General features: G+C 42.8%; 1 protein-coding gene across 2 annotated transcripts; it reads left to right on the plus strand.

Moving 5' to 3' along the window:
* Positions 1–1,962: 1,962 nt before the first annotated feature.
* Znf25 (zinc finger protein 25) lies at positions 1,963–23,668 on the plus strand. Of its 2 annotated transcripts, XM_057791203.1 has the most exons (7): positions 1,963–2,018; positions 2,216–2,316; positions 4,211–4,313; positions 18,493–18,619; positions 19,246–19,341; positions 20,070–20,130; positions 20,572–23,668. In XM_057791203.1, the coding sequence occupies exons 3-7, from the start codon at positions 4,299–4,301 to the stop codon at positions 21,635–21,637; spliced, it is 1,365 nt and encodes a 454-aa protein (XP_057647186.1). In that variant the 5' UTR covers positions 1,963–2,018; positions 2,216–2,316; positions 4,211–4,298; the 3' UTR covers positions 21,638–23,668. The 2 variants fall into 2 exon arrangements, with proteins under 2 accessions (XP_057647186.1, XP_057647178.1); XM_057791195.1 differs by lacking the exon at positions 1,963–2,018 and having other exon boundaries at positions 2,161–2,316.
* The last annotated feature ends 987 nt before the right edge of the window (positions 23,669–24,655 follow it).

Consider the following 24,655-nt stretch of genomic DNA (forward strand, 5'->3'; position numbering starts at 1 on the left):
GTAGGTGACTTAAGAACGACCCTGATTCCTCTTAGGGGTGCCATTTACTCCCTAGCCCCTGAGAAGCTGCACACTGTATTTTTGTGTATGGTGTCTATTCTTTATTAAAACCTTTCTATCAATTCTGGCTGGTAAAACTATGAGCGAAAGTCCTGTACCTTTCACTGAGTCTTCTGCAATGCTAATTAACCAACTAGGACTTCAATGATTATGGAGAAGTTGGCATGCTGCAAGTCCAAAGCCAAGTTTTTACGGACCACCTTTAGTGACTGCACACACGTAGCCCTGACAGACAGGATCTCGCTACGCAGCCCCGGCAGGCCTGGCACTTGCTATGTAGAACTTGCTCTGTAAGTTTGAAGCTAGCCTGCCTCAAATGTGCACGCGTTAAAGGTGCTGGCATAAACGGCACGTGCTATCTTGCCCCTGCAACTTTTGCCCTCTTAATACCCATTGTTTGTCCTCTTCTGTGCATAAGCTAACATCTCTGTGGCCATTAGGTACATTGTGTAGAGTTTACAGACATCCAGTCCCCACCAACCAAAGATAGAATCTGAGGCTTATAGCCAAGATTTTCCCACTTGATGCTAACCTACCTAATGCTTTCACTATGTATTTAAGTATCCTGGCTTAGACTCCTTTTGTTCCATTATAAAGGCTTTGAGATGGACTAGAGAGATGGATCAGAGGTTAAGAACACTGGGTGCTCTTCCAGAGGACCAGGGTTCAGTTCTCAGCACCACTTTATGGCTCACAACTGATCATAATTCTCTCTCGGTCGGGGGATCAGATGTCCCCCTTCTCGCCTCATCATACATGGTGCACATGGTACACAAACACATACATGCAGGCAAAACACCCATATACATAAAATAAAATAGCTCCATGAATCTGCTTCCACGTTGGAACATGAAGTTTGGGGTACCCTAAATCTGTGCTCCAGGACCAGAATCACTAAATTTGGTTCCAAAGTCATCTTTTTCTTATCCCCTTTGAGGCAAGAGCTGTGTTTCTCTGTCAGTTACCCCAAATCTTGCAGACTGTTTGTTCTTACAGTACCATTGTCTCCTTTTGATTGTTTTGTTGAGACAGGGTTTCTCTGTGTAGCCCTGGCTGTCCTGGACTCGCTCTGAAGACCAGGCAGGCCTCGAACTCAGATATACACCTTTCTACTCTGGGAGTAAGGGCCCATCGCCACCTGGCAGTACCATCTTCTCTTAAGTTGGCCCTTTGAGAACTAGTCTTAGGGCTCAGCCTTTGCTCCTAAAAGCTCTGACACCATATAAACGTATAATACATACATTTTATGAGTAGCAATTGTAATTTTCTTATGAAACATTTAATATTTCCATATTTCTAAAGTTAAGTACATTGCAAACTGAAGTTATCAGTTATCAACAAGTTGTTTTACATATTCAGTATGTCCGTAGTGAGATGGTAATAATGACATCTGTATCAGTTGGATAAGGCTTTAAAATTCTTAGGGAAGTAACGTGTATGACACTTTACTTGGTGTCTGGTCTTTGGTTTATATATACTACACACACATACATTTAGTTTCTCACGTTTCGTGTTCTCATTTACATAGTTTTGAAAGCTAGCAACCCTAGGATAAAACTGAGATCTCACTTGAGTGTACAATCGCACTTGGTTTCAACTACATATGCTACCCCCAATACACGCTGTACAGCCTCAGACAGCATCTGTCTTCCCTCCCAGGGTGTTAATTGCTAGTTCAGTCATTCCCTTAATGACCAGGCCTGAGGGGAAGCGGCGCAGCATTCAGTGAGGCACTCAGCGACAAACTTCATAATGTGATCCAATATGGAGTCGTCGCGGAGGCTGCTGGAAAGCGTAGTTCCCCGGGAAGGGTCGTTCGGCGCATGGGCGGAGCCCTCGTCTGTCACCCGCGGAAATTTTGTCTTCCGCCTAGGGGGGTCTGGGGAGCTGGGACGGGGTGGTGGTGGTGGTAACAGCGCTGCGGAACCCCCCGGCCTGGGGACCTCGGTGTGCAGAGGGTGAGGCGGGCGAGCACGGAGGCGGAGGAGCTGCGGGAGCAGCGGGCGCGGCGGGCGCGGCGGGCGGGGCGCGGGGAGGGGCGCGGGGAGGGGCGGGAGCGGAGGGCAGGCGAGGGGAGGGGAGAGGAGGGGTGAAGAGGACAGCGGCGGGAGGCCGGCCTGAGCCGCAGCCCAAGTGACGTGGCGCCCACTCGCAGCTTCCTCGTCCGCCCGCCACGTCAGCGTCGGCCCGCTTCTCAGCCACCCCCGAACGTCTGCAGCGGAGACCGCGGGACTCCCTGACACCGCTGTCACGGAGGTGAGACTCGCCCGGGGCGCACGGAGCAGGGCAGTCGTGCAGAGTGCCGAGGAGCAGCAGGGCGGGATGCTTCCCGATTGCCCGCGCTGGGTCTTTTCATCTCGGCCTCCGGTGGCGGTCACAGAGGCTATTCCGTTTACCCAGGACCTGTGGGTGCCTTAATCCTCTATTGTTTTACTCTGTGGTTGCCGCCTGTTCCTGGCAGGCAGTCACGTCTGCGGTTGCTTTCTGCTCAGCGATTGAAAACATAGCGATGAAGCATACTTGATCATATCTGGAGTCTTCTATTTCTAAAAATTCTTGAACCTCCTCTCGATCCCTTAGTGTGAACGATTAATTGAGGCTCTCCCTACATCCCTCAACCAGCCTTTGTTAGACTGTTGAGCAGTTATTTGGAAGAACAGTCTTACTTTTAGAAACACCTTTCAATATTAAATTTCACTGAGAAGCTGGATGTCGTATTCGCCCTCAAAGAGAATAGAAATGAGATTGGGCGGGGTGTGTGTGTGTGTGTGAGCAATCTGCTCCTGTAGCTCCAGACTAGTTTGGAGCTGTTGCCTCTAGCATCAGCCTTGGGAATGTGTGTGCCACCACGTCTAGCAGAGACAATTTTTTTCCTTAAAAGATGAAAATTGTAGTTCATTTATATTCTCAGTTATGAAGGCGATTTCCTAACGCGGATGATTGGCTTATTTGTATCTGATCTTATTACCTTACACTTACATATTAGGCATTTTGTAAGCACCCTGCTGGCTGGATTTGAGCATTTCGTTTCTTTAACTGTATACACAACATGCCTGTTCAGTGACTATCTTTCTAAACTTGTTGTCCAGTTAATAACCTTTTTTGAAACAAGGTCTCACTATATATTACAAGCTGGCCTAGCTCTCAGTGTGTAGCTTAAACTGCCCTTGTTCTTGTCAGCCCTCCGCCTCCACCTTTCCATGATGGGTTAAAGGTGTGCATCACCACATCTGGCTTCAAATTGATATTTTGAGGGTAGAGTTGTTTCTAAACTAGATTTGGGAGCCATGTCAAAGTTCATTGAGATTTGATTAAAATTTCCCCCAGATTTAGGCTATTTTGAGAGGATAGTCAATTACAGGGATCTAGACTTGTGTTCCTGTGTCAAGACTGACTCAAGGTTGCCGGAAGGGTTGTTCACAATTACCTAATTCCTCTCATTTTAAAGATAACAACTTTGAGCTGGGCAGTGATGGTACACACCTTTAATCCCAGCACTTGGGGTGCAGAGGCAAGGTGGATCTCTGTGAGTTCAAGGCCAGCCTGGTCTACAAAGTGAGTTCCAGGACAGCTAGGACTGTTACAAAGTGAAACCCTGTCTGGAGATGGGGGTGGTGAGAGATAATAGCATTGAAACTGCCTCCCTATATTAGCAGCTAACCCTGCAACAGAACAAAAGACAAAATGTATCCTATGTAACTGAAAATGTATCATTTGTAAGATTCTTGAAGAAGTGTTTTATTTTCTTTTTGCTCAGAGAAAATGTAATTTAGGCAGAAGAAATATCTCGTGTTTGAAAGTTTTGAAATGACTTTCTAACCTGGGGGGGATTGTAATATTAACAGAAAAAAAAATGTTGTCTCCAACATAAACACAGTTCTCAGTGTGCATATGTTATAGCCCCTTTGAAATTAATCTCTTATTCAGTGTTTAAGTATTCAGTTATTTTGTGTTAGTAAGCAGACACATGCATTTCAAACAAACAGTTGAAATGTTTAGATTTAGTAAAAGAAAAAAATGTCTCAGACTCATCAAGATTGTTAGAACTATCAATAGATAGGTGAGTGTTACTTCATGGTCGTCCTTCTGAACTGATCAAAAGGACAGCTCTGTAGACAGTACTAAAACATTGTATGTAAATTTCTCACAGGTGACCTGGAGTTGTGGCATACGGTTTCTTATGACTTCACTCTCCCAACTTTAAAGGGTAGAAACCCCTTCTAAAAGCACAACAGAAAATGAACAAGTTCAAGGTGAGTAACTTAATTTGTTTAACTCTGTGTGTGCACACACATGTTTAGCGAGGTTTTTCCAAAGAGACTGCGGGGTTGGAGAATTGACACAGTGGTTAAGAGCAGCTGTTGCTCTTGCAGAGGAGCCTGGTTTGATCCCCAGCACCCATGTGATGTCTCAAAATCATTCGTAACTCCAGTCCTAGAGGATTCAATGCCCTCTTCTGACCTCCACAGGCATTTGCATGATGCACAGTCATACATATAGGCACGCAAAACACTCATACACATAAAATAATAAAATAAATCTTTAAAAAGTGAATCTCTGTATTTAATTAGGAAAGTATGACTGGTTTAAAATCTCCTTCAGGGTTGAATAAAACAATAGCTATCAAAGTATGGTTTGCAGAGCCCAAGCACCCTCAGCCTCTTTCAAGGGATCTGGTAATGTCAAAGGTCATATTAATGAACAAATTGCATGTGTTCTACTAGTGTGAAGGTAATAATAGATTGATAACTATCCTGCATAATTGGAAACAATGAGGGTGATGGAAGGGAGCAGCTGAGGAAAGATCGCATCAGTCGAGAAGCAGAAGGTGTGAGTTATGCTGACATATGAAAAGTATTGTACATTTTTGGTACCTATTATTGTACTGTGTTTACATAGTAAATGTATTGTGGTGGGAGCAAAGCTCTTTCCTATTTCCTTGCTGAAAGTTCATCTCAGATACACTGTCCCTACAATACTTGTGCCACAGGAAGTCGGCATTCTGCTTTTTTTTTTTTTTCGTTTTTTCGAGACAGGGTTTCTCTGTGGTTTTGGAGCCTGTCCTGGAACTAGCTCTTGTAGACCAGGCTGGCCTCGAACTCACAGAGATCCGCCTGCCTCTGCCTCCCGAGTGCTGGGATAAAAGGCGTGCGCCACCACCGCCCGGCAGCATTCTGCTTTGAACATAGAATTCTTCACCTTCCTAAGCCATCACCCTTTAATCCAGCTCCTCAGGTTGTGCTCTCCCCCATCGTAAACTTACTTTTCTTACTACTTTATAGCTGCAATTCTGCTACTGTTATGAATTGTAATATAAATATCTGTGTTTTCCAATGGTCTTAGGTGACCCCCGTGAAAGGATTGTTTGCCCCCCCAAAGGGTCATGACCCACAGGTTGAGAACCACTGCTTTAAAGACATAAGGTGACTGATCTATATTTGACTTTCAACATAGCATGAAAGTTTAGACCTTGCAAAAATAGGACAGTGACACAGATTTATTAATTATCTTTGGATTTTTGCAAAGAGCCAAGTAAAAAATTTCTACTTTACTTAAGAATATCTTCAGTGGAACAGTAAAAACTTCCTTTTTGATATTAAAAGATAATGAGAACACACTCTCCTGATTCCTTTGCATACTTTACATTTACATTCATCCTTAATGCTTCTGTAAAAATTGCTGATTTTGTTAACCCTTGACCATTAAGTGCACATCTTTGTAACATTGTGTGATGGAATGGGACGTTCACCTAACGCCCCTCTGCTAATCCTGAACTGTAGCGATTGGTGCCCTAGGGCAAGCACTTATTTGATTTTTATGCAAATATCTTGACAGTTTTTCATGGAACATTGGAATATCTTTTATATTTGAAAGAATTGGCAGAAAACTGTAGTTATTGAGAATTAACAGAGTCTCACTATGTAGCTCTGGCTTGACCGGAACTCACAGAGATCTTCTTGTTTCTGCCCTGGAAGTGCCCAGATTAGAGGTGTGTGCCACCACAAGACCAGTTACAAACTTTTTCTTAATCTTATGAAAGTCTGTCACTTCCAGGAAAACAACCGCTAGTATTTTTGTTTCTTTTTTGCTAATTTTAAAATTTGATTAAATTAGAATTTTGGAAAATGTATGACCTCTATAATGAACTGAACGTGACAACTTTCTAAAGAATTTTCTGACTAGGTCACTTTTGTTGTTAACAAATATGATTTTAAAAATAAATGTAAAATTTATCAGTATTTGACTAACATTTCTGATTTACGTTCAGTAGTGGAGTCAAGCAATTTGAAAGCAAAGTAAAAAAACAGATCTTGTGTTTATTAGAGAATGCTGTTCTCAAATGTAATAATTGAGGAGACGCCTGAATTTAATAAGAGGGAGGTAATTGGAAATCAAGAATGTCATTGCAAAACCACAGCACTCAAGTCAGAAGGAATGAGAGACAGCTTATTCTGGAGCAAAATATGTTGGCTGTGGCTCAGGAACCTAGACTCCAGTTATCTCAAATACCATGTCCCAGGTTGATGACAATTTAATGAAGTTTTTGTAATGACAGACAAAAGTTATAAAACAAGGTGCCTTAAGATAATAAGCGAAAGCCTCAGGGTGTCAGGTTACAGTGAAGCAGGGCTGATATAGCCCCAATACTATCTCATGGCACCCTTGCATTGACGGAAGCTGGGGGTCTGTTTGTATGTTCCAAAGGGAGTTTTAACAAGGAGGGATGTCGGGTCAAACACGAAGGATGGAGATGGATGGCTGTTAAGAAGGCTGAAGATAGTCCAAGGTAATTTGGATTTGGATTAGTATTGTTCTAGGGCTTCATTTACGAGCGGATGCAGCCACTCAGTCAGTAGAATCTTTAGCACAGGTGCAGCCCCTTTTCTGGGCACTTTAGTTGATAGTTCTCCTTGTTGCTTAAGTAAGCATCACATTCTGTGCGTGCAGAGGACAAATGTTGTTTGATGTCCTGTGATGGCAGAGAGACTGATTCCTAAGATCTGGTACAGGCAAGACTCAGTAGGCAGGGATGCCATCTTCAGGAGAGAGATCCGGTTGGTAAAGTCATTATGGAAGCAATTTCTGAATCACATCTACTGGCCACCATGAGCTGGATCTGACCCCTCCCCCCCCGTCTCTTACATAACATATGCTTTGGCATAAAATAGGATTATTATAGCTAAACTTAAAATGACCAAGGACACAGTGTGGCCTTGTTACATTATACACCCTTTAGCTGCACCCCCAGTGATCAGGCCACGCCCTCTTCTTGCTCCCTCTCTGGGACAGAGTTGACACATGAATTCATAGAAACCGTGATTGCACTATGTATAAGTTCAAACCAGAAAAAAAAAATCCCAGCACAAAGACAGGAAAATGGACTCAAAGTCCCACCCCTAACCAAGATCTATTTGCAACTGAAGCCTGAGTTGCTGTCCACACTCCGGGCAGGTCCCATAACCTGGCATAGTTGGCCAGCACAAAGCTGATCCCAAGGCAGGGTTTTTGTATGATTTTTTTGTTTTGTTTTGATTTTTTTTTTGGTTAGACTGGTTTTGTTTTTGTTTTGTTTTAATTTTCATTTGAGGAGAGAGAGAAAGAGAGAATATGAAGTTGGGTGGATGGGGAGGTAGGAAGGATCTAGAAGAAGTTAGAAGAGGGGAGACAATATAATCAAAATGTGTGAAATATTTTAATTTAAAAATTCAACAAAAATGATAAACATTCTTAAATTATATTGGGAAGCACTGCAAACATTGTTTTAAGGTGTCATTCAAGTGTATAATGTGATCCTGGTTACAGAATGCCTCCGTCTTTCTGGTCCCATCTCCACCATCCTGTTCCCCTCCTTTACATTAGGCCCCTCTGTCCCCTCTGCAGTTTTACTTTTATTCTTGTGTCATGCATACATGTGTGACTTTGTGCATCTCTATAATTTAGGGACCCTCAAGTGAGTGAAAACATGCTATATCTGTCCCTCTGAGATTGGGACTCAGTTAATACGTCTATTTGCTGTTGCGGCTATTTACCTGCCAAACGCGGTGGCTTCTTTATTCCTTAGGGCGGTAATTCCTTTGTGTGTATTTGCCACATTTTCTTTAGCCATTTTCCTCTTGTTGAACACAGGTTAGTTTTATAACGTAGCCATTATGAATAGTGCCACAGGAAACATTGATGTGCAAGTGTCTTCGTGGTATGTTGATTTAAATCTTCTTGTTTTATTTATAATTAGTAAGGGAAAGGGGATTGCAGTGGGGATTGTTTTGTAATATCTACTTCTCATTAATAAAATATAAATTTTTAGTATATTTTTTGATCTCAACTAGTTATATTATAGTTTTCATTCATTAAATGCCATTTAATCAAGAAACACAGGCCCTTTAAGATGTTCACATTATGAATGCTGTTGTCATTTGGTGTTGATTGTTACCGTGTAATTTGGCTAAGAAGAGTAAACCTGCATCTCTGGATATCCTTACAAGGGTGAACTGTGTTAAAGTTACTTTAAGATAGAAGTCTGCATCTGTCAGAGAGCTTGTCAGAGCCTTTAATTTGTATCTTAACATTTCAAGAATATTTTTAAAAACTCATTGATAATTTGATAATTTGATCAGGTTCACTCCTAGTCCCCAACTCCTCCCAGATCCACTTCCACCTCCTACCCACCCAACTTTGTGTCCTCATTAAAAAGAATACCATTAAGTCCAATATACATTGATATATGTCACCTTCCACTGGAGCCAGACTACCTATAAGGAGCCACATCTTTTGAAAAATGTTCTTCAGTGGTAGCACATGCCTTTAAAATCCCAGTGCTCAGGAGGTAGAGGCAGATGGATCTCTGTGAGTCTGAAGCCAGCCTGGTCTACAGAGCTAGTTCCAGGACAGCCAGGGACACACAAAGAAACTGTCTCGAAACACCCTCCCCACCGCTCCCCAAAACAAAACAAAACTGTTCTTCCTCCCCCAGCAGCTATCAGTTGACAGTAACTCCTCAGCTAGGGTGGGGCTTCACACCCATCCCCTCCCCGGGCTGGCATTTCATCTGGCAGGAGTTTGCACAGGTCTTGCACGTGCTGTCACAACCACTGTGGATTCATCTGTGTCCCGACGTGTCTGGAGAACACCATTGAATTGTAGTTTTTATCCACCACCTCTGGCACTGCAGTCTCTCCACTGGTCCCTGAGTCTTGGAAGAAAGGGGGACGATGACCTGTCCAGTTAGGTCGGAGCATGCTGTAGTCTCTTATTGTGGGTCTGCGTTAATCACCAGAAGAAGCTTCTCTGCTCGTGAACTGAGAGATTCCTTAATCTATGGGTGTAGTGATAAGAACCTAGTGGGTAGTTTATTACTATGTCCATTAGCAGAGTAATAGTGATAGGTTCTTCCCTAGTGACTATGACCTAGCCGGCAATTGTTTTTCGATTCTGTTAATGGTACCAGGTATGAGTTCTGCGTTGTGAAGCAGGCCTTAAAGCTAGGTGGTTACTCCCTTAGCATTTGTGATGCTATTGTACCAGTCATCATATCTGCCAGGACGATCATTACTGGGGCTCAGTAAGATGACTGGTGATTTTTCACTGTACATAGAACCTTCCAGCACTATGACAGCTAGTCAGCAGGGATGCAGCTTCCGGGTTGGTAGCAGTTTGATTTATCCATGTCTTAGGACTCAAGTATATGCTACCTTCAGTAATAGGGACATCAAGTTAACTACCATCAAGTTCTGTGGGTAACCAAGAGTCGTGGCAATAGCCTGTAATATTTGGATTGTCTGTGAGACCCCACTGGCCAACATCTCAAAAGGGATTTTTATTTGATAGCCCAATGCATCTGGGAGAGGTATTGTATCTATTGCAGAATGACTCCATTTAAACTCCTTGCATATATGATTTATATGTTTGTTATTTAGGAAGCTTCTGTAGAGTTTTACATATTGCTTTTCAAAGGCATTTAGTGTAGGCTATCCCTCTCCATAAGCACCCCTCTACCCAGCCCTCCTCTTCCCCACCCAACTTAACTCTTCCTGTTCCATTATTCCTCTTTCTCCCTTCATACCACTTGTGTTCTGTTCCCCTTCTATTGAACCACTGCCTGGCCTCTTACTAATTTGCTGCTTTCTGTAGGAATTTGAGCACACATCTAAGGAGTCCAAGCTAACCTGCACATCATGAGAGAAAATATGTTACTTCACTCAGAATGATTATGTCCAGCTCTGTTTATTTATCTTCAAATTTCGTTCTTTCCGGCTGAATAATATTCCATTGTGTGTATGTACCATATTTGCATTTTCTGCTCATCACATGATGGACATCGGACTGTTTCTGTCGCTGGCTGTGGTGAATACAGCAGCAGTGGGCGCGAATGAGTGCACCTCTGTTGTAAGACAGAGCATCCTTTGGTTGTGTGCCCAAGAATGGCACAGCTGGAGCACATGGTAGATACACTTCTAGCTCTTTGATGCACCTCTGCGCTGATTTCCATAATGGATGCGCCCTTTTCACTCCCACCAGCAGTGAGCAAGTTGGCCCCCTTTCTACTTTATTGCAGTCTTTATTGTCATTTGCTCTTTGATCTTATCTATTTGACTGGGACAAGATGAAAACTCAAAGTAATTTTAATTTGTGTTTCCCTGTGCTAAGGATGATAAACATTTTTTAAAAAGTATTTCTCTGCCATTTGTATTTCATCTTTTGAGAATTGTTTTTAGTTCTGTGCCCCATTTCTAAAATCAGATTTTCTTGGTATTTATCTATTTATTAGTTCTTTGTATACACTGATCCTCTGTCAGACGCATAGCTGGTAAGGACTTTTGCTCATTCCATAGGCTGTCTCTTTACTTGGATGCTATTGTCCTTTGCCTAAAAAACGTTTTAGTTTCTCGTGGCCCCATTTGTCATTTGTTAGTATTAATGCTTGTGCTGTAGAGTCCAAGGAGAAAGTGTTTTCCTGTGCCTGTAAGGTGAAGCTTATTCCATACTTTTCTCCTTAATAATATGCAGGTCTCCCATTGGGGTCCTTGGTCCATTTGGAGTTGAGTTTTATACAGAGTGAGAAATAAGAATCTGGTTTTATTCTTCTCCATGGAGCTATCTGTTAAACCAGCACCATTTGTTGAAGATGCTGTCCTTTCTCTAGTGTGTATTTTGGGCTTCTTTGTAAAAAAACATAATGAATTAAGTATATGAGGCCATTTTAATATAAATTATTGAATAAGCAAATGAGAAAAGCGCATTCTTCCTCATAAAACAGTTAAAATAATATGTATGGATACTACTCCCTCCAGGAGATGGGATATATTCTCTCCCTTCTTGTCAAGACTAGAGTAGACTTTTGGTTTGTTTTCAAGTATATTTTATGATAGAGAAAAATAGCTATAAAGGAAAACTGGCGTATATTCTCAAATGAGTGCCCATCCCCAGTGCACCGCGTGTCCCCTGTAACATTGAATGAGTGCCCATCCCCAGTGCACCGCGTGTCCCCTGTAACATTGAATGAGTGCCCATCCCCAGTGCACCGCGTGTCCCCTGTAACATTGAATGAGTGCCCATCCCCAGTGCACCGCGTGTCCCCTGTAACATTGAATGAGTGCCCATCCCCAGTGCACCGCGGGTCCCCTGTAACATTGAATGAGTGCCCATCCCCAGTGCACCGCGGGTCCCCTGTAATACTGTGATGAAAGGGGAATTCTTCTCTGAACCCGTGAGGCTATGAAGATGATGCCCAAGTTGTAATGGAGACCCAAGATGTTGGGGATGCTAGAGCTGTGGGATGTCTCCTGAGAAAAAGGGTAAGTCTATATTGGAGCCAACTCAAAAGAGAGTTTATATGTACCGCAGGCAGCAGAGCTGAAGGGCAGGGCTACCCATGTCTTTGGGAACCCGAGAGAGTCCATTGTGCATCCTATATCCTGGACATGGAGCTGAAGGATTTGGTGTTTTTCCTGCTAGGTTTCTGTCTTGCTTCCATCTGCTTTCCTTGATATATTTTCTCCCTACATTTTGGAATAGGAATGTTCACCCTGTACCATTGTATGTTGGAAGTATGACCTCGTTTTTAGTGTTGTAAGGACCCATAGCTTGAGTCTCGGGGGAGACTTTGAACTTAAATATTGTTAGGACTGTTAAAGACTATAGGGACTTTTGAAGGTGGACTGGATGCATTTTTCATTCTAAGATCATGAGGTATGGATGGTTTATATCATTTAAAATGATGTGTGTGACTCTCAAGTTCACAAGCAGTGAAGTTGTGGTGTTTCATATTGTCCACGTGGTGGGATTTATAACTACAATGGAAACATGCCCCCACTCACGTTTGTGAAGGACTTTAAGATCAGGCTAATGACAGCAGAGAGACAAACACTAGGTGTGAGTGGTACCGCCCCACGGGCTGCAGCCCTGGGCAGGATGAAAACGGGGTGAAGGTGGGCTTTCACTAGCCTGCGCTTCTGGACTGCAGACTGTGTAGGTAGGCAGCTGCTCAGGCCCTGCTGCTGTGGCCTTGCCTCCATGACGGACTGTGCACCCTCAAACTTGGAGCCACAGGAAACTCGTACTTCTTTGGGCATTTTCTTAAGATATTCTATCACAGCCATATAACTAATGCAGTTCTGATTAGTGCTCGTTAGAGTTGTTATCAAAGTCAAGAATGGGGCCATGGCAGTAATCCAGGGCTCACACGGCACTTGTTCGTCTACAACATTCCAAAACTAAGTAAACATTCAACTGAAAATCAAGGAAAGACTGCCATAGATGTGACAAGCTTAAAACTTGAAAGTAGATAGCTTGGATTTTTTCTTCTCAAAATTGTTTTAGCCACCATAATCCCGCTCCTTTTTGATGTACTAGGGCTGAGGGCATTAAGGTCAAATGGAATTTAGTGAGTTAAATGTTTCTTAGTTTTGGAAACTTTACCATGTTTCAGAAACATCTTGCCTGGGGGACCAAACTGAGTAATCCACGTATAAGAACTGTCTTAGGTCTGTTTGTGATGTTATAAGGAAAGACCTGAAACAGGCTAACTTACACAGAACAATGACTTCCTTACTGTTTCGGCAACCAAGAATTTCAGAATGGGGTGCAGCAGATCTGCAGGAGATGGTGTATCTTTTCTGGCAGCTGTGTCCTCCCGTGGGTAGAGCAGAAGAAAATGAGCTTTACCCCTCCCTGTTTAATAAGATCCTCGGTCACACCCATGAGGGCTGTGCCATCATAGCTCCTGAGTTCCCAATGGCCTTATCTTGGCATTCTATCACATTAGGGATTAAATTTTAACATACTAATTACATACAAAGATACATAACATAGCAAAGACTCTATAAATTATCACTGATTTTTTTTTTGTTAATCTGTAACTTCAGTATTTAAAGCTTAGGTTAAAAAAAAAAGAAAGTGCCAGGCGGTAGTGGTGCACGCCTTTAATCCAAGCACCCGGGAGGCAGAGGCAGGCAGATCTCTGTGAGTTCGAGGCCAGTCTTGTCTACAAAAGCTAGTTCCAGGACAGGAACCAAAAAAGCTACGGAGAAACCCTGTCTCGAAAAAAAAAAAAAAAAAAAAAAAGTCCATCTACCTCTTTTTTGGAGTCCACACCAACTCAACAAGTATCTCCCACCCGACTGAAACAAATTTCCGTGCAAGTTTAGTTAAATATATTTATATTTAAGTTACTAAACAACATTCAAAATGAAAAAAGTATAGATGTACATTTTTAAAAGATTTGTTTATTTACTTTATTGTATATGGGTGTTTTATCTGCATGTATGTCTGCACACCAGAAGAGGGCATAGGATCCCATGGACTCAAGTTATGGATTGTTGTGAGCTGTAATGTGGGTGCTGGGAATTGAACTCAGGACCTCTGGGAGAGCAGCCAGTGCCCTTAACCCTCTCTCCAGCTCCTAGATTTACATTATTTTGTTCTGCTCCATCTCTAGTTAATTTTGTATAAAGTTTTAAATTATGGGTTGAGGTTATTTCTCACAGCAGCAATTGTCAGTCCCCCCACCCCACGTACCCTCTTCCTACTCTGTGATAACCTTTCTCCAATCACCATGTCTTCTTTCCCCCACTTAATGTAAGACTAAAACTTTGAAAAGGCTGGAGGAAAACAAGAAACACTTCCAAATACAATCATAGATAATGATTTCCTGGGCAGGACTCCAGTAGCTCAGGAAAGAGTTTCAAAAATTGAGAAATGTATCACACTGAGCTAAAGATTTCTGCACAGCAAAGGACAGCGATTACCAGACTGAAGTCACGGCCTGCATAATGGGAGAAAATCTCTGTCAGCTTTTCATCTAACAAGGATTAATATCTAGAATATATAAAGACCCAAAAACTTGAACACAGTAGAATAAATAATTTAATAAATACACAAAATTTGCTTACAAATAGAGAAATACAAATGGCTAGTATATATGTGAAAAAATGTCCAACATGTTTGGTCATTTGGGAAATATAAATTCAATTTTTAGCAAGTTCATGTTTTTTGAAAAAGGCTTTCAATATAACATAAACTGAGTTTGCCTCAAACTTACAGGTATTGGTCAGCCTCACGTCCTCTGTGCTGGCAAAACCACATTTTCGAATTAGTTTGATAATTATAAAATACCTTGTAAAAATTGGATTGGAACTGCATTAAATATACTGATTGGTCTAAGATTGACACAGTAGTCTTCTGAGCTCAGGCCTTTGAGCTTTTTCTTCATTGTTATATGATTTTCTTTATATAGGCCATGCACATATTTAGTTGGATTAACACTTAAGTATCTAGTGGTTGTATTCATAGAAATACATACTTAAACAATATCGACCTTAGTTAACTCAATAATTAATCATAGAAAGTGTTTTGATGATTCTGTGATGTTGTCCACAGAAATGAAAATTATCTACAAAGAGAAATAGTTTTATTTATCCTTTTGTAATCTTTATATTTTCTGTTATTTTTAGCACTGGCTATGATTCCTGTCTAGGCTGCTGCTGGAATAGGAATGCTGAGAGCAGACTTACTGGTTTGTCCCCCTTCAGGGGAAGGCTTTAGTCATTCATGAGTATCTCACTAAGTGCAGGTCATATAGCAACATCTTTGGTCAAACTAAGGAAGTCCCCTCTGCGTCAGTTTGCTGTCACGATAACAAATACCCTGTCATCTTAGAGGGAAAAATGGGTTGTTTCGGCTCTTGGCTTCAGAAGTGCTAGTCTGTGGTCAGTTGGCTCAGTTGGGTTTATTTATGCCTGTCACAAACCACCACATCATGGTAGGAGTCATGGGGTAACGGGGAAAAACTTCTTATAACTATGACTAAGGGACCAGGGCTCTACAGTGCTCTTCAGTGACACACACCCAGGGACCTGACCATGTCTGTCTAGGCTCTCTAAGGATTCTGTCAGCTTCCCAACAAGCCTCGAAACCTACGGACTTTCGAAGGACACTTATAAGCCAAACCTTGGCACCACCACCTCATAGTTTTTACAGTTTCTGTTTTTCATGATGAACATGTTTATTTGTTTTGAAGACAGGGTTTCTCTGTGTAGTCCTGGCTGGCCTGGAACTCACTCTGTGGGCCAGGCTGGCCTGGAACTCACAGAGATCCGCCAGCCTCTGCCTCCTGAGGGCGGGGATCTTCTGAGATGATGGTCCCGCTTCTCTTTTTGAGTTAGTAGTCACAGGTAATGCCTTCCACGGACACTAGAGCGCTGAGTCAGAGTTGTCCTAGGATGCTGTCAGCTTTACAGATTCTGTTTGGGGCTGCTCAGATCTGAGGCTGATCTTCTCTAGTGAATTCTGTGTCACTTGTTTTTAAATTTTTGAAACGTATATTCAGTATTAGGTTTCATTTTTGTCATTTTCAAGCAAAAATTGTTAGGTTGATCCCACAACTCATTGTTCTCCCCATTCCCGATGACATCCTGCCTTGCACCCCTCCGTCCTACCCCATAGCTTCCTTTCTGCTCTCAGGGTGTGTGTCCTAGTCTCCCCTCCTGAACACCTTCTCTCCCCAGCTTCCCAGCCTACACCCACACTCACACTCACATGTAAATGTATAAACTCTGTAAGCTAATACCTTAGCTTGTTTTCTAGTGCTGTGCTAAAAACACTGACCAAAACAAACTCAAGGAGGAAAGGATTTATTTGGTGTACTTCCAAGACACAGTCCAGCATTGAGGGAAGTCAGCTCAGGAACTCAAGCAGGAACTTAGAGGCTGAAACTGAAGCAGAGGCCATAGGAGAACCCAACTTACTGGCTTGCTCAGTTTGCTTTCTTATACACTTCAGGACCACCTTCCCATGTATTTTTAGGAATATATAACTTACTTTTCTAACAGAAGGATAGACTTTTGAACCAACGCTTGAGCTATATTCTCATACCACATCATAATAAAATCAACTTTTATTGTGATTTGATCATGAATAAAATAAATTCCTAGAAGCCAGGAAGATAGTTTAGTTGGTAAAGCACTTGCCAGGTAGCTCTGAGGACTTGAATTGATGCCTTGTACCCATGTAGAAAGCTGGATGTGTCGATAATGTTTCTGTTGCTGTGATACAACACTATGACCAAAAGCAACCCGTGGAATAAAGAGTTTACTTGGGCTTATGGCTACAGAGGAGCAAGAGTCCACGATGGTGGGGAAGCATGTAAGCAAACAGCATACATAGGCTGGAGCAGGATGCTGAGGGCTCCAGCCTCAAACACAAGCATGAAACAGAGCATGAACTGGAAATAGGTGAAGCTATGCTTCCTTTAGGAGGACCACACCACCGTCACACCACCGAAACCTCCCCGAGCAGCACCACATTTGGTGAAATTCAGGCCATGTGAGAAACCCTGTCTCACAGAAAACAAAAACCCAAAGTAAAACAAAAACAAGATGGACACACGTGCACATGATCCTTGAAGCCTAATCCCAGTGACACACCTCCTCCAGCAAGGCCTCACCTCCTAGACCTCCCTGATCAGTACACCAACTGGGGACCTGTTGTAATATGAGCGGCGGGGCCCCGAAATAATTACACGGAAACTATTTTTTTAATCACTGTCTGGCCCATTAGCTCTATCCTCTTATTGGCTAGCTCTTACATATTGATCTAACCCATTTCTAATATTCTGTGTAGTACCACGAGCTGGCTTACCAGGAAAGATCTTAACCTGCGTCTGTCTGGAGTGGGAGAATCATGGCGACTCCTGACTCGGCTTCTTTCTCCCAGCCTTCTCTTCTGTTTACTCCACCCACCTAAGGTTTGGCCTATTAAAGGGGCCAAGGCAGTTTCTTTATTACTTAACCAATGAAACAACAGATAAAAAGATGACCCACCTCCATCAGGGACCAAGTGTTCAAATGCCAGAGCCTCTGGGGCATTCTCCTTCAAACTACTGCAGGGAGGATCATAGAGCAAGAGACACAGTCTCAGCCTCTGGCCCCCATGCTTGCACGTACATATGCACACGTACCTACCCCTGCACACAAAAGCTGTATTATACTTCTTGGTTTCACTGTGTCTGCGATGCTGTGCGCACTGCCCACATCACTGTCGTGCCCCATTTGTTTAGTTTCTCTGTAGCTGACTGATCTACTCCTATAACTACCGCACTCTCTGTCTCACCAGTGGTTCCCGTTGTCTGCATTTGTATCTGCAAAGTGGGCAAGCATCACCAAAATGTCTAAGGTGCTCCACATGATGTAAAATGGAGGAATATCTGCTCACATTTTCCTCTTATGTAAATAAGCTTAAGTTTGAAAAGTGATGTAAACCCTTTGATTCACCAACTTGGACTTCGATAGAATTGTATTTTGGTCTGTCATTGGTGTCCTGTCTGTGGCGAGGGGATATCTGTGTCTCCCCTGGGAAAGTTCATGAACAGATGTAAATACATGTGACATGAGTTCTGTTACATTATGTGCAAAACATGCTCTGTTGGCTGTGTCCTCTTCCCTGACTTCTTAAGTGAGTCGACTCGGTTCTACAGCCAGCTCTCACTCTGTGGCTTCCATTTTCCTATAGTTGTTGTTCCTCACGCTTCATCTCATTGCTGCTTATGAACCCTTTCTTTCTAGTTTGTATTGGATGGTTTGACCACCTTATAAAATCTAACAGCTATTACACAGCAGATAGCTGTCACCATCTGAACGCCTTGTGTCCTGAACATACGTCTGCCGTAGATCTGCTACAATACGGACATTAGGGATCTATTATCTTTGCCTCTTGTCAAAAGAGAAATTCCTTGACAAAATGTGTAATTGCTATCCAGGGTGACTGTGACGAGGCCACTCAGCGCTAGTTTAATACACTAGCCTTGTCTTTATTTCTCTTGTCCTGGGGTTGAACTCAGGGCCTCGCAAACGCTAAGCCAGTGCTCTGCTGTTGGCCTACCTCCCAACCTTGTGTCTTCCTCCCCGGTCACTTCAGACTGAACTGGAATTGTTGTTTCAGGGACCCGTGACATTAAGGGATGTTACTGTGGAATTCACCAAGGCAGAATGGAAATTACTGACCCCTGCTCAGAAGTCGCTTTACAAGAACGTGATGCTGGAGAACTACCGTCACCTGGTCTCTGTGGGTGAGAAAATTTCCTCATCTATAACTACAGTTGTTTCCATTTCCTCTCCCGTTGGCTGGACCACCTAAAGTCTCTGTAAGTCAAGTGATACTTTGTTTCACGATTCATAGTTAATCTGTTTGGGAATAGCTGAGAAAATATGTGTGTTTCTGCCACTTCATTTAGAGAAGAAATTTGTGGCTGGGTGGTGGTGACACACGCCTTTAATCCCAGCATTCGACTGGCGGAAGCAGGTGGATCTCTGTAAGTTCAAGGCCAGTCTGGTCTACTACAAGAGCTAGTTGCAGGACGGGCTCTAAAGCTTCTGAGAAACCCTGTCTTCAAAAGCCTGCACCCCCCCAAAAAGAAAGAAAGAAAGAAAGAAAGAAAGAAAGAAAGAAAAAAGGAAGGAAGGAAGGAAGGAAGAGAAAGGAAGGAAGGAAGGAAGGAAGAGAAAGGAAGGAAGGAAGAAAGGAAGGAAGGAAGGAAGGAAGGAAGGAAGGAAGGAAGGAAGGAAGGAAGGAAGGAAGGAAGGAAAAGAAAGGAAGAAAGAATAAGTGTGGGAAGCACAAGCGAGATCCTCACTACTTGTCTGAAACTGTACCTCACTTCCAAGGAAACTATGTCATCTCCTTTCTCTTTAATAGGTTACCGTGTGATTAGACCGAGTGTGATCTCCAAGTTGAGGAAAGGAAAAGAGCCGTGGGTATTAGAAAGAGAACTTCCAAATCGGAACCGTGCTGGTACGTTTGAAAAAATTCATGTTGCATGTGACCCTTTGAAATATTTGTCAAGATTTCCTTTAGAAACAGTTTCTCAGGAATCTCCCTAAGTTTTCTATAGTTCTAGAAATGATTGAAGATATTGTCTACATATGTTTGAATCCCACAACACACCAATTTTTCTTCTCTCCACGGAAAGACCTGCAGCATGGTCTCAGGGCCAGCTGCCTGCTGCAGCCACTCGGGATCCTGCAGCCAACTGTGTGGAAAGCAAAAGTCTAGAAAACAGCGATATTCCTCAGCACATGAGGAGATTGGTGTTCTGAGAAATTCACTTTATTGTTGGTCTCCAGATTGCTCTGGACACGTGAAGAAATCTGATACAGCTCTGCGGTCTGCTGATTACAGTGATGCCGGTCCACTTGAATTTTCCTTTGTGGTTTCTGTTATCCCTGGTCTACTGCAATCTGGAGATATTAAATGGAAAATTCCAGAAATCCAAAATTCATAAAATTTAAGCTCAATGCCATTCTGAGCAGCATGGTGGGTAGTCTTGCTGTTAGTCACTAGCATAGATCTAGATGACATCCCCCCACCCCGACCCTCTAGAATAACAAAAAAGGAAAACTGTCACCAATGGTTTAGAGGAAAATTTCATTTAAGAGTGCTTTCATCTTGACATACTTGCCTGAGGACTAAAAATCAACCTTTGACCATAATGGTGTGTTAAAATCTTGATTCCTTTGTAGACAAACGAGGGAATGCTGCTGACAGAGCCAAACACCAGGAACATCAGGCTGGAAATGCAAGGCAAGTTCAAGAATTAATGTGTAGGATAGAAGCTTTGTGAGGAAGAATAGTCTTGTTTGGAATGCTGGGAATGGGAGAGAGATTGTTGATTAATGAAATGTCATTAAACAGGCATTGGAGTGAATCCAAAAGATTATGACCCAAACAGGCATGCCTTCCTGAGGGGTGTGGTTTAGGACCAAGAGAGCCAAACTCTGTAGTTATCTTTTCCTTTTTCTGAACTATGCACTAAGGGAGACTTACAGTACAGTGTGGCCATTAGGAAACCCCGAGACTTCAGGAGAAGCCTCATTCTGTACAGTGTTAAGTCAGTGTTCACAGTGGAGAAGCCCCAGGAACCTGACAAACAGGATTAGTGAAGTCATCATCAAAGTTATTGAGATGCACAGCACCAATAAAGCTTTGAAAGTCCTATTAACAAACTGGGAACTTTCCCTCTAGGAAAGGAGAACTGAACCGACGTCGGAAAACTGCCACCCAGCACGAAAGCTACGACTGCGGCGAATGCGGAAAGTCCTTCTGCCAGAAGTCTTCCCTCGCCGCGCACCAGGAAACACACACCAAGAAGTCCTATAAGTGTGAGAAATGTGGGCAGTCTTTCTATACAAATGAAGAGCTCACGGTGCATCAGAAAGTTCACACCCGAGAGAAAACCTACGCGTGTAAAGAATGTAACAAAATCTTCTACCACTTATCATCCCTCACTCGACACCTGAGAATCCATGCAGGGGAGAAACCCTATGAATGTAGCCAGTGTGAGAAATCATTCTACCAGAAGCCACACCTCATGGAACATCAGAAAACACACACCGGGGAGAAACCCTTTGAGTGTAAGGAGTGTGGGAAGTTCTTCTATGTGAAGGCATACCTCCTGGTGCACCAAAAGACACACACAGGGGAGAAACCTTTTGAGTGTAAGGAGTGTGGGAAGTTCTTTTCCCAAAAGTCACACCTCACAGTCCATCAGAGGACCCACACAGGGGAGAAACCCTATAAATGTAAGGAGTGCGGGAAACTCTTCTCGAGGAATTCACACCTCAAAACACACCAGAGAACGCACACAGGCGAGAAGCCCTACAAGTGTAAGGAATGTGGCAACTGCTTCTACCAGAAGTCAGCCCTCACTGTGCACCAGCGAACCCACACTGGGGAGAAGCCCTTTGAATGCAGTAAGTGTGGGAAAACCTTTTACTATAAGTCAGACCTCACCAAACACGAGAGGAAACACAGCGGGGAGAAGCCCTACGAGTGTACGGAGTGTGGCAAGTCCTTCTCTGTAAACTCAGTCCTCAGACTACACGAGAGGACTCACACGGGAGAGAAGCCCTATGAGTGTGACATATGTGGGAAGTCCTTTTCTCAGAAGTCACATTTTGTCATACACCAGAGGAAGCACACAGGGGAGAAGCCCTATGAGTGCCAGGAGTGTGGGGAAAACTTTATCCAGAGGTCACAACTCACCACACATCAGAAGACACATGCCAAGAAAGGGAAAACTTCCAAGTAGCCTGAGTTCCAGGTTCCTGCCGTAGTTCATCCTTCTGATGTAATCCACACAGAAGGAGAACCGTCTAAGTAACGAGGAAAGATATGTCAGCCATGATTATCTTTTCCGTATAGAATTATCAGCACGTGTATAGAAGGAAATTCTGTGGTATTATTAGGAAGACCTTTACAATACGGCCGATTTTTATAGACATCAGGTGACAGAAACTGTAAGACATGAGAGATAAAATGGGGCAGAAATCAAGTAAGTGAGTGTCCTGAAGTTCTGTCCTAGCGTCAGGCACTACACATCCCAAGTATACAGTGAGGACCTCCCATGGGTGTCCGAGCCCTCAAGAGTCTCTCACACAGTTGCACTTAAAAAGATCAAGGGGGATTAGTGCACAGATTGCAGCAGATATGGAAGCCTTAGCAGGAACACATCCATCACTGAGTGTTAGTTATATTAATACTTTGATCATAGCTAGGTAGGCATTTTCAGTATTTGAAATATTTTTAAGAAAAATGAAAGGAATTTATCCTGAAGGCAGCAGTCACGCTGTGAATCACGTTGCCAGTTCCAAGACTGATTTTCCTTCCTAAAGAAACAAACAACAAAACCAGAAACCAACAAATACCACACATATCAAACTGTTTAGAGAGCTAAAATAATCAGGAAACACCACTAAACTGATGTATTTTTGAAATGTAGAATGTAGGTGTGTATGTGGGTATCTACAAAACACATTTGTACGTGTGTAACTTGCCCGTGGGACTCGTCGGTTATTGTGCCTAAGCTCAGTAGCTAGAATGTGCGCGAACACTTGCACGTCAGCAGTGATCTCCATTGACAGTGTTGTCTCTGGAACCTCCGTTGGTGTGTACTTTAAACACATAGTGTATCTTTTCATCTACTTCCCGGCACTTACAAATGGGTTCAGACATTGTTACTAAGTGGACCCTTCAGAAGACACTTAAATGCCTTTGTGATTTTTCCAGCTATATGGTGATCTGCTAAACTTTGGGTTGGAGACGCAGCTGTAGCAGTCTGAACTTTTCTTACTGTAGATGTTGTGGAGCGGTGGTATCTGTGTTTGTATTTTGTATGAAAAATACCTCATTGTTTTTTCTTCTCTTTCTGGGTAGCGGAGGCAACATGGCCAGTGGCTAGAACTGAGATTCTAGGCTCCTACTACCTTGACCCAGACCCCAGCATGGCCATGCCATGCAACTTCACTGTGTCTCAGCTTCACTTCCTGTGAGAGCAACGGCAGTGGCATCCTAAAATTGCCTTGAGGTTGAAATAGGTTGGCATCTTAAAGCACTCAGAACAGTGTCCGTAAACGTAAAAACTCGACATTCAGTAATATTGTCATTAATTTGTATATCCGGAATCATACATTGGAAGGTCGGCCGCCCACCACCTATCTCCCACCTTGTTGCTGATAGTGCCTTGATTTGATTTGGCTGTGTGTCTACCCATGGTGGCTCAGGAGCAGATCCATGAACAATGGTCCATCTGCCAGATCCACAGCCCATTCTTATAGCCTCTAAGCTGAGATTACGTTTTTATTACTCAATTACTGCAAGAATGAAATGGTTTTTGACACATGAAGGTGACACGAAACAAAATGCCAGTGTCTCTAAATGAAGCACTTTGAAAACACTAATCCAAACTCGTTTGCTTACCCTCTGCCTGTGGCCGCCCTCACACTGCTGGCGGAGCTGAGTAATAGAGGCAGACCACATGGCTAATAGCGCCTAAGATGACTCAGCACTTTACCACACAGGTTCCTGTTACTCCGGGCTGCACACCCTGCAGCGGGTCCTGAGCCCACTCTTATACATGTTCTGTTTATTAAACATGATGCAGCAGTATATATGGGTGGGTGACTTCTGTGTAGTATATTTATTTCGTGCATTGTATTTATATGTGGAAAAAGCCTAGGCTTAGAAGTATTTTTCCCAAAGAAATGTGATTTTTTTTTACTTACTGAATTGTTACATTAACACAATTTCCTGATGAAATGTAACAAATATATGAAATAAACATTGTGTCAATTAAATCAAACTAAATTTTCAATTGTTCTTTTCCCTTGACATTCATTTATTTTCTTCCAAGGCAATGGCTAGTTTTTCTAATATCATTTATCATTTTCTAACTAGCTCATAAAACATGGCATCTATGTTATTTATTAGTATTTGTGTGTGTGTGTGTGTGTGTGAGAGATTTCTTAGCCTAGTCAACTCAGCCTGCCACTGGTTGGATGAAGCCAGCCAAATGACAGACTCTAGCCAGTGCCAGGGCTTATGGAAGAAATAGCTCAGTTTATGCACAAAGAAATAAGAAATGAATTTAAACTTAAGTTTTGAGTATGTAGAAGTGAAACATGAAGGAAACTGTGAATCACGTTATTGTTGGATGGCTAGTCTCTCACTTTACAGGGGTGGTCTGGGGTAACTGTGGCCCCCAGGAGTTTGCCAGCATTTAAGCCATGGGTAGTCTCTTGCTTTACAAGGGTGGTCTGGGGTATCTTTGGCACTCAGGAGTTTGCCAGCATCTATGCCATGGCTAGTCTGTGGCTTTCCAGGGATGGTCTGGGATATCTGGCACTCAGGAGTTTATTAGCATTTGTGCCAACTGTCGATTCTGATTTATAAGAAGAGCTTGCCCAACTGTACCCTCATGAATGAAAAGCAATATTGTTCAAGTTAGATTATCACCCCTGCGTTTATCTAGATCTTGAAATTGTAGAGCAAAAATACCCCCCGCAATGTCCAGAATTTTAAAGTAAATATTGGGAAGAGAAAATATTGGGAGTAGTCACTGGTAGGTTGCCCATGTCCTAGGGGATGTCCCCATGCCCATCTGCACATGGGCGGCACTAATTAGATTCAGCAGATCATTGTCTAAAGTAATTAAGAAGTTGGGAGGGAGATGTATTGGAAGGAGGCAGAGAGAGTTGGAGGAAGGGAGTGGGGTTATATGATAAAGTTATGTTGTATACACGTATCAAATTTTCAAACAATAAAAATAAAA

Source organism: Chionomys nivalis, chromosome 1 (genome assembly GCF_950005125.1).
Source record: "Chionomys nivalis chromosome 1, mChiNiv1.1, whole genome shotgun sequence".
NCBI lineage: Eukaryota > Metazoa > Chordata > Mammalia > Rodentia > Cricetidae > Chionomys > Chionomys nivalis.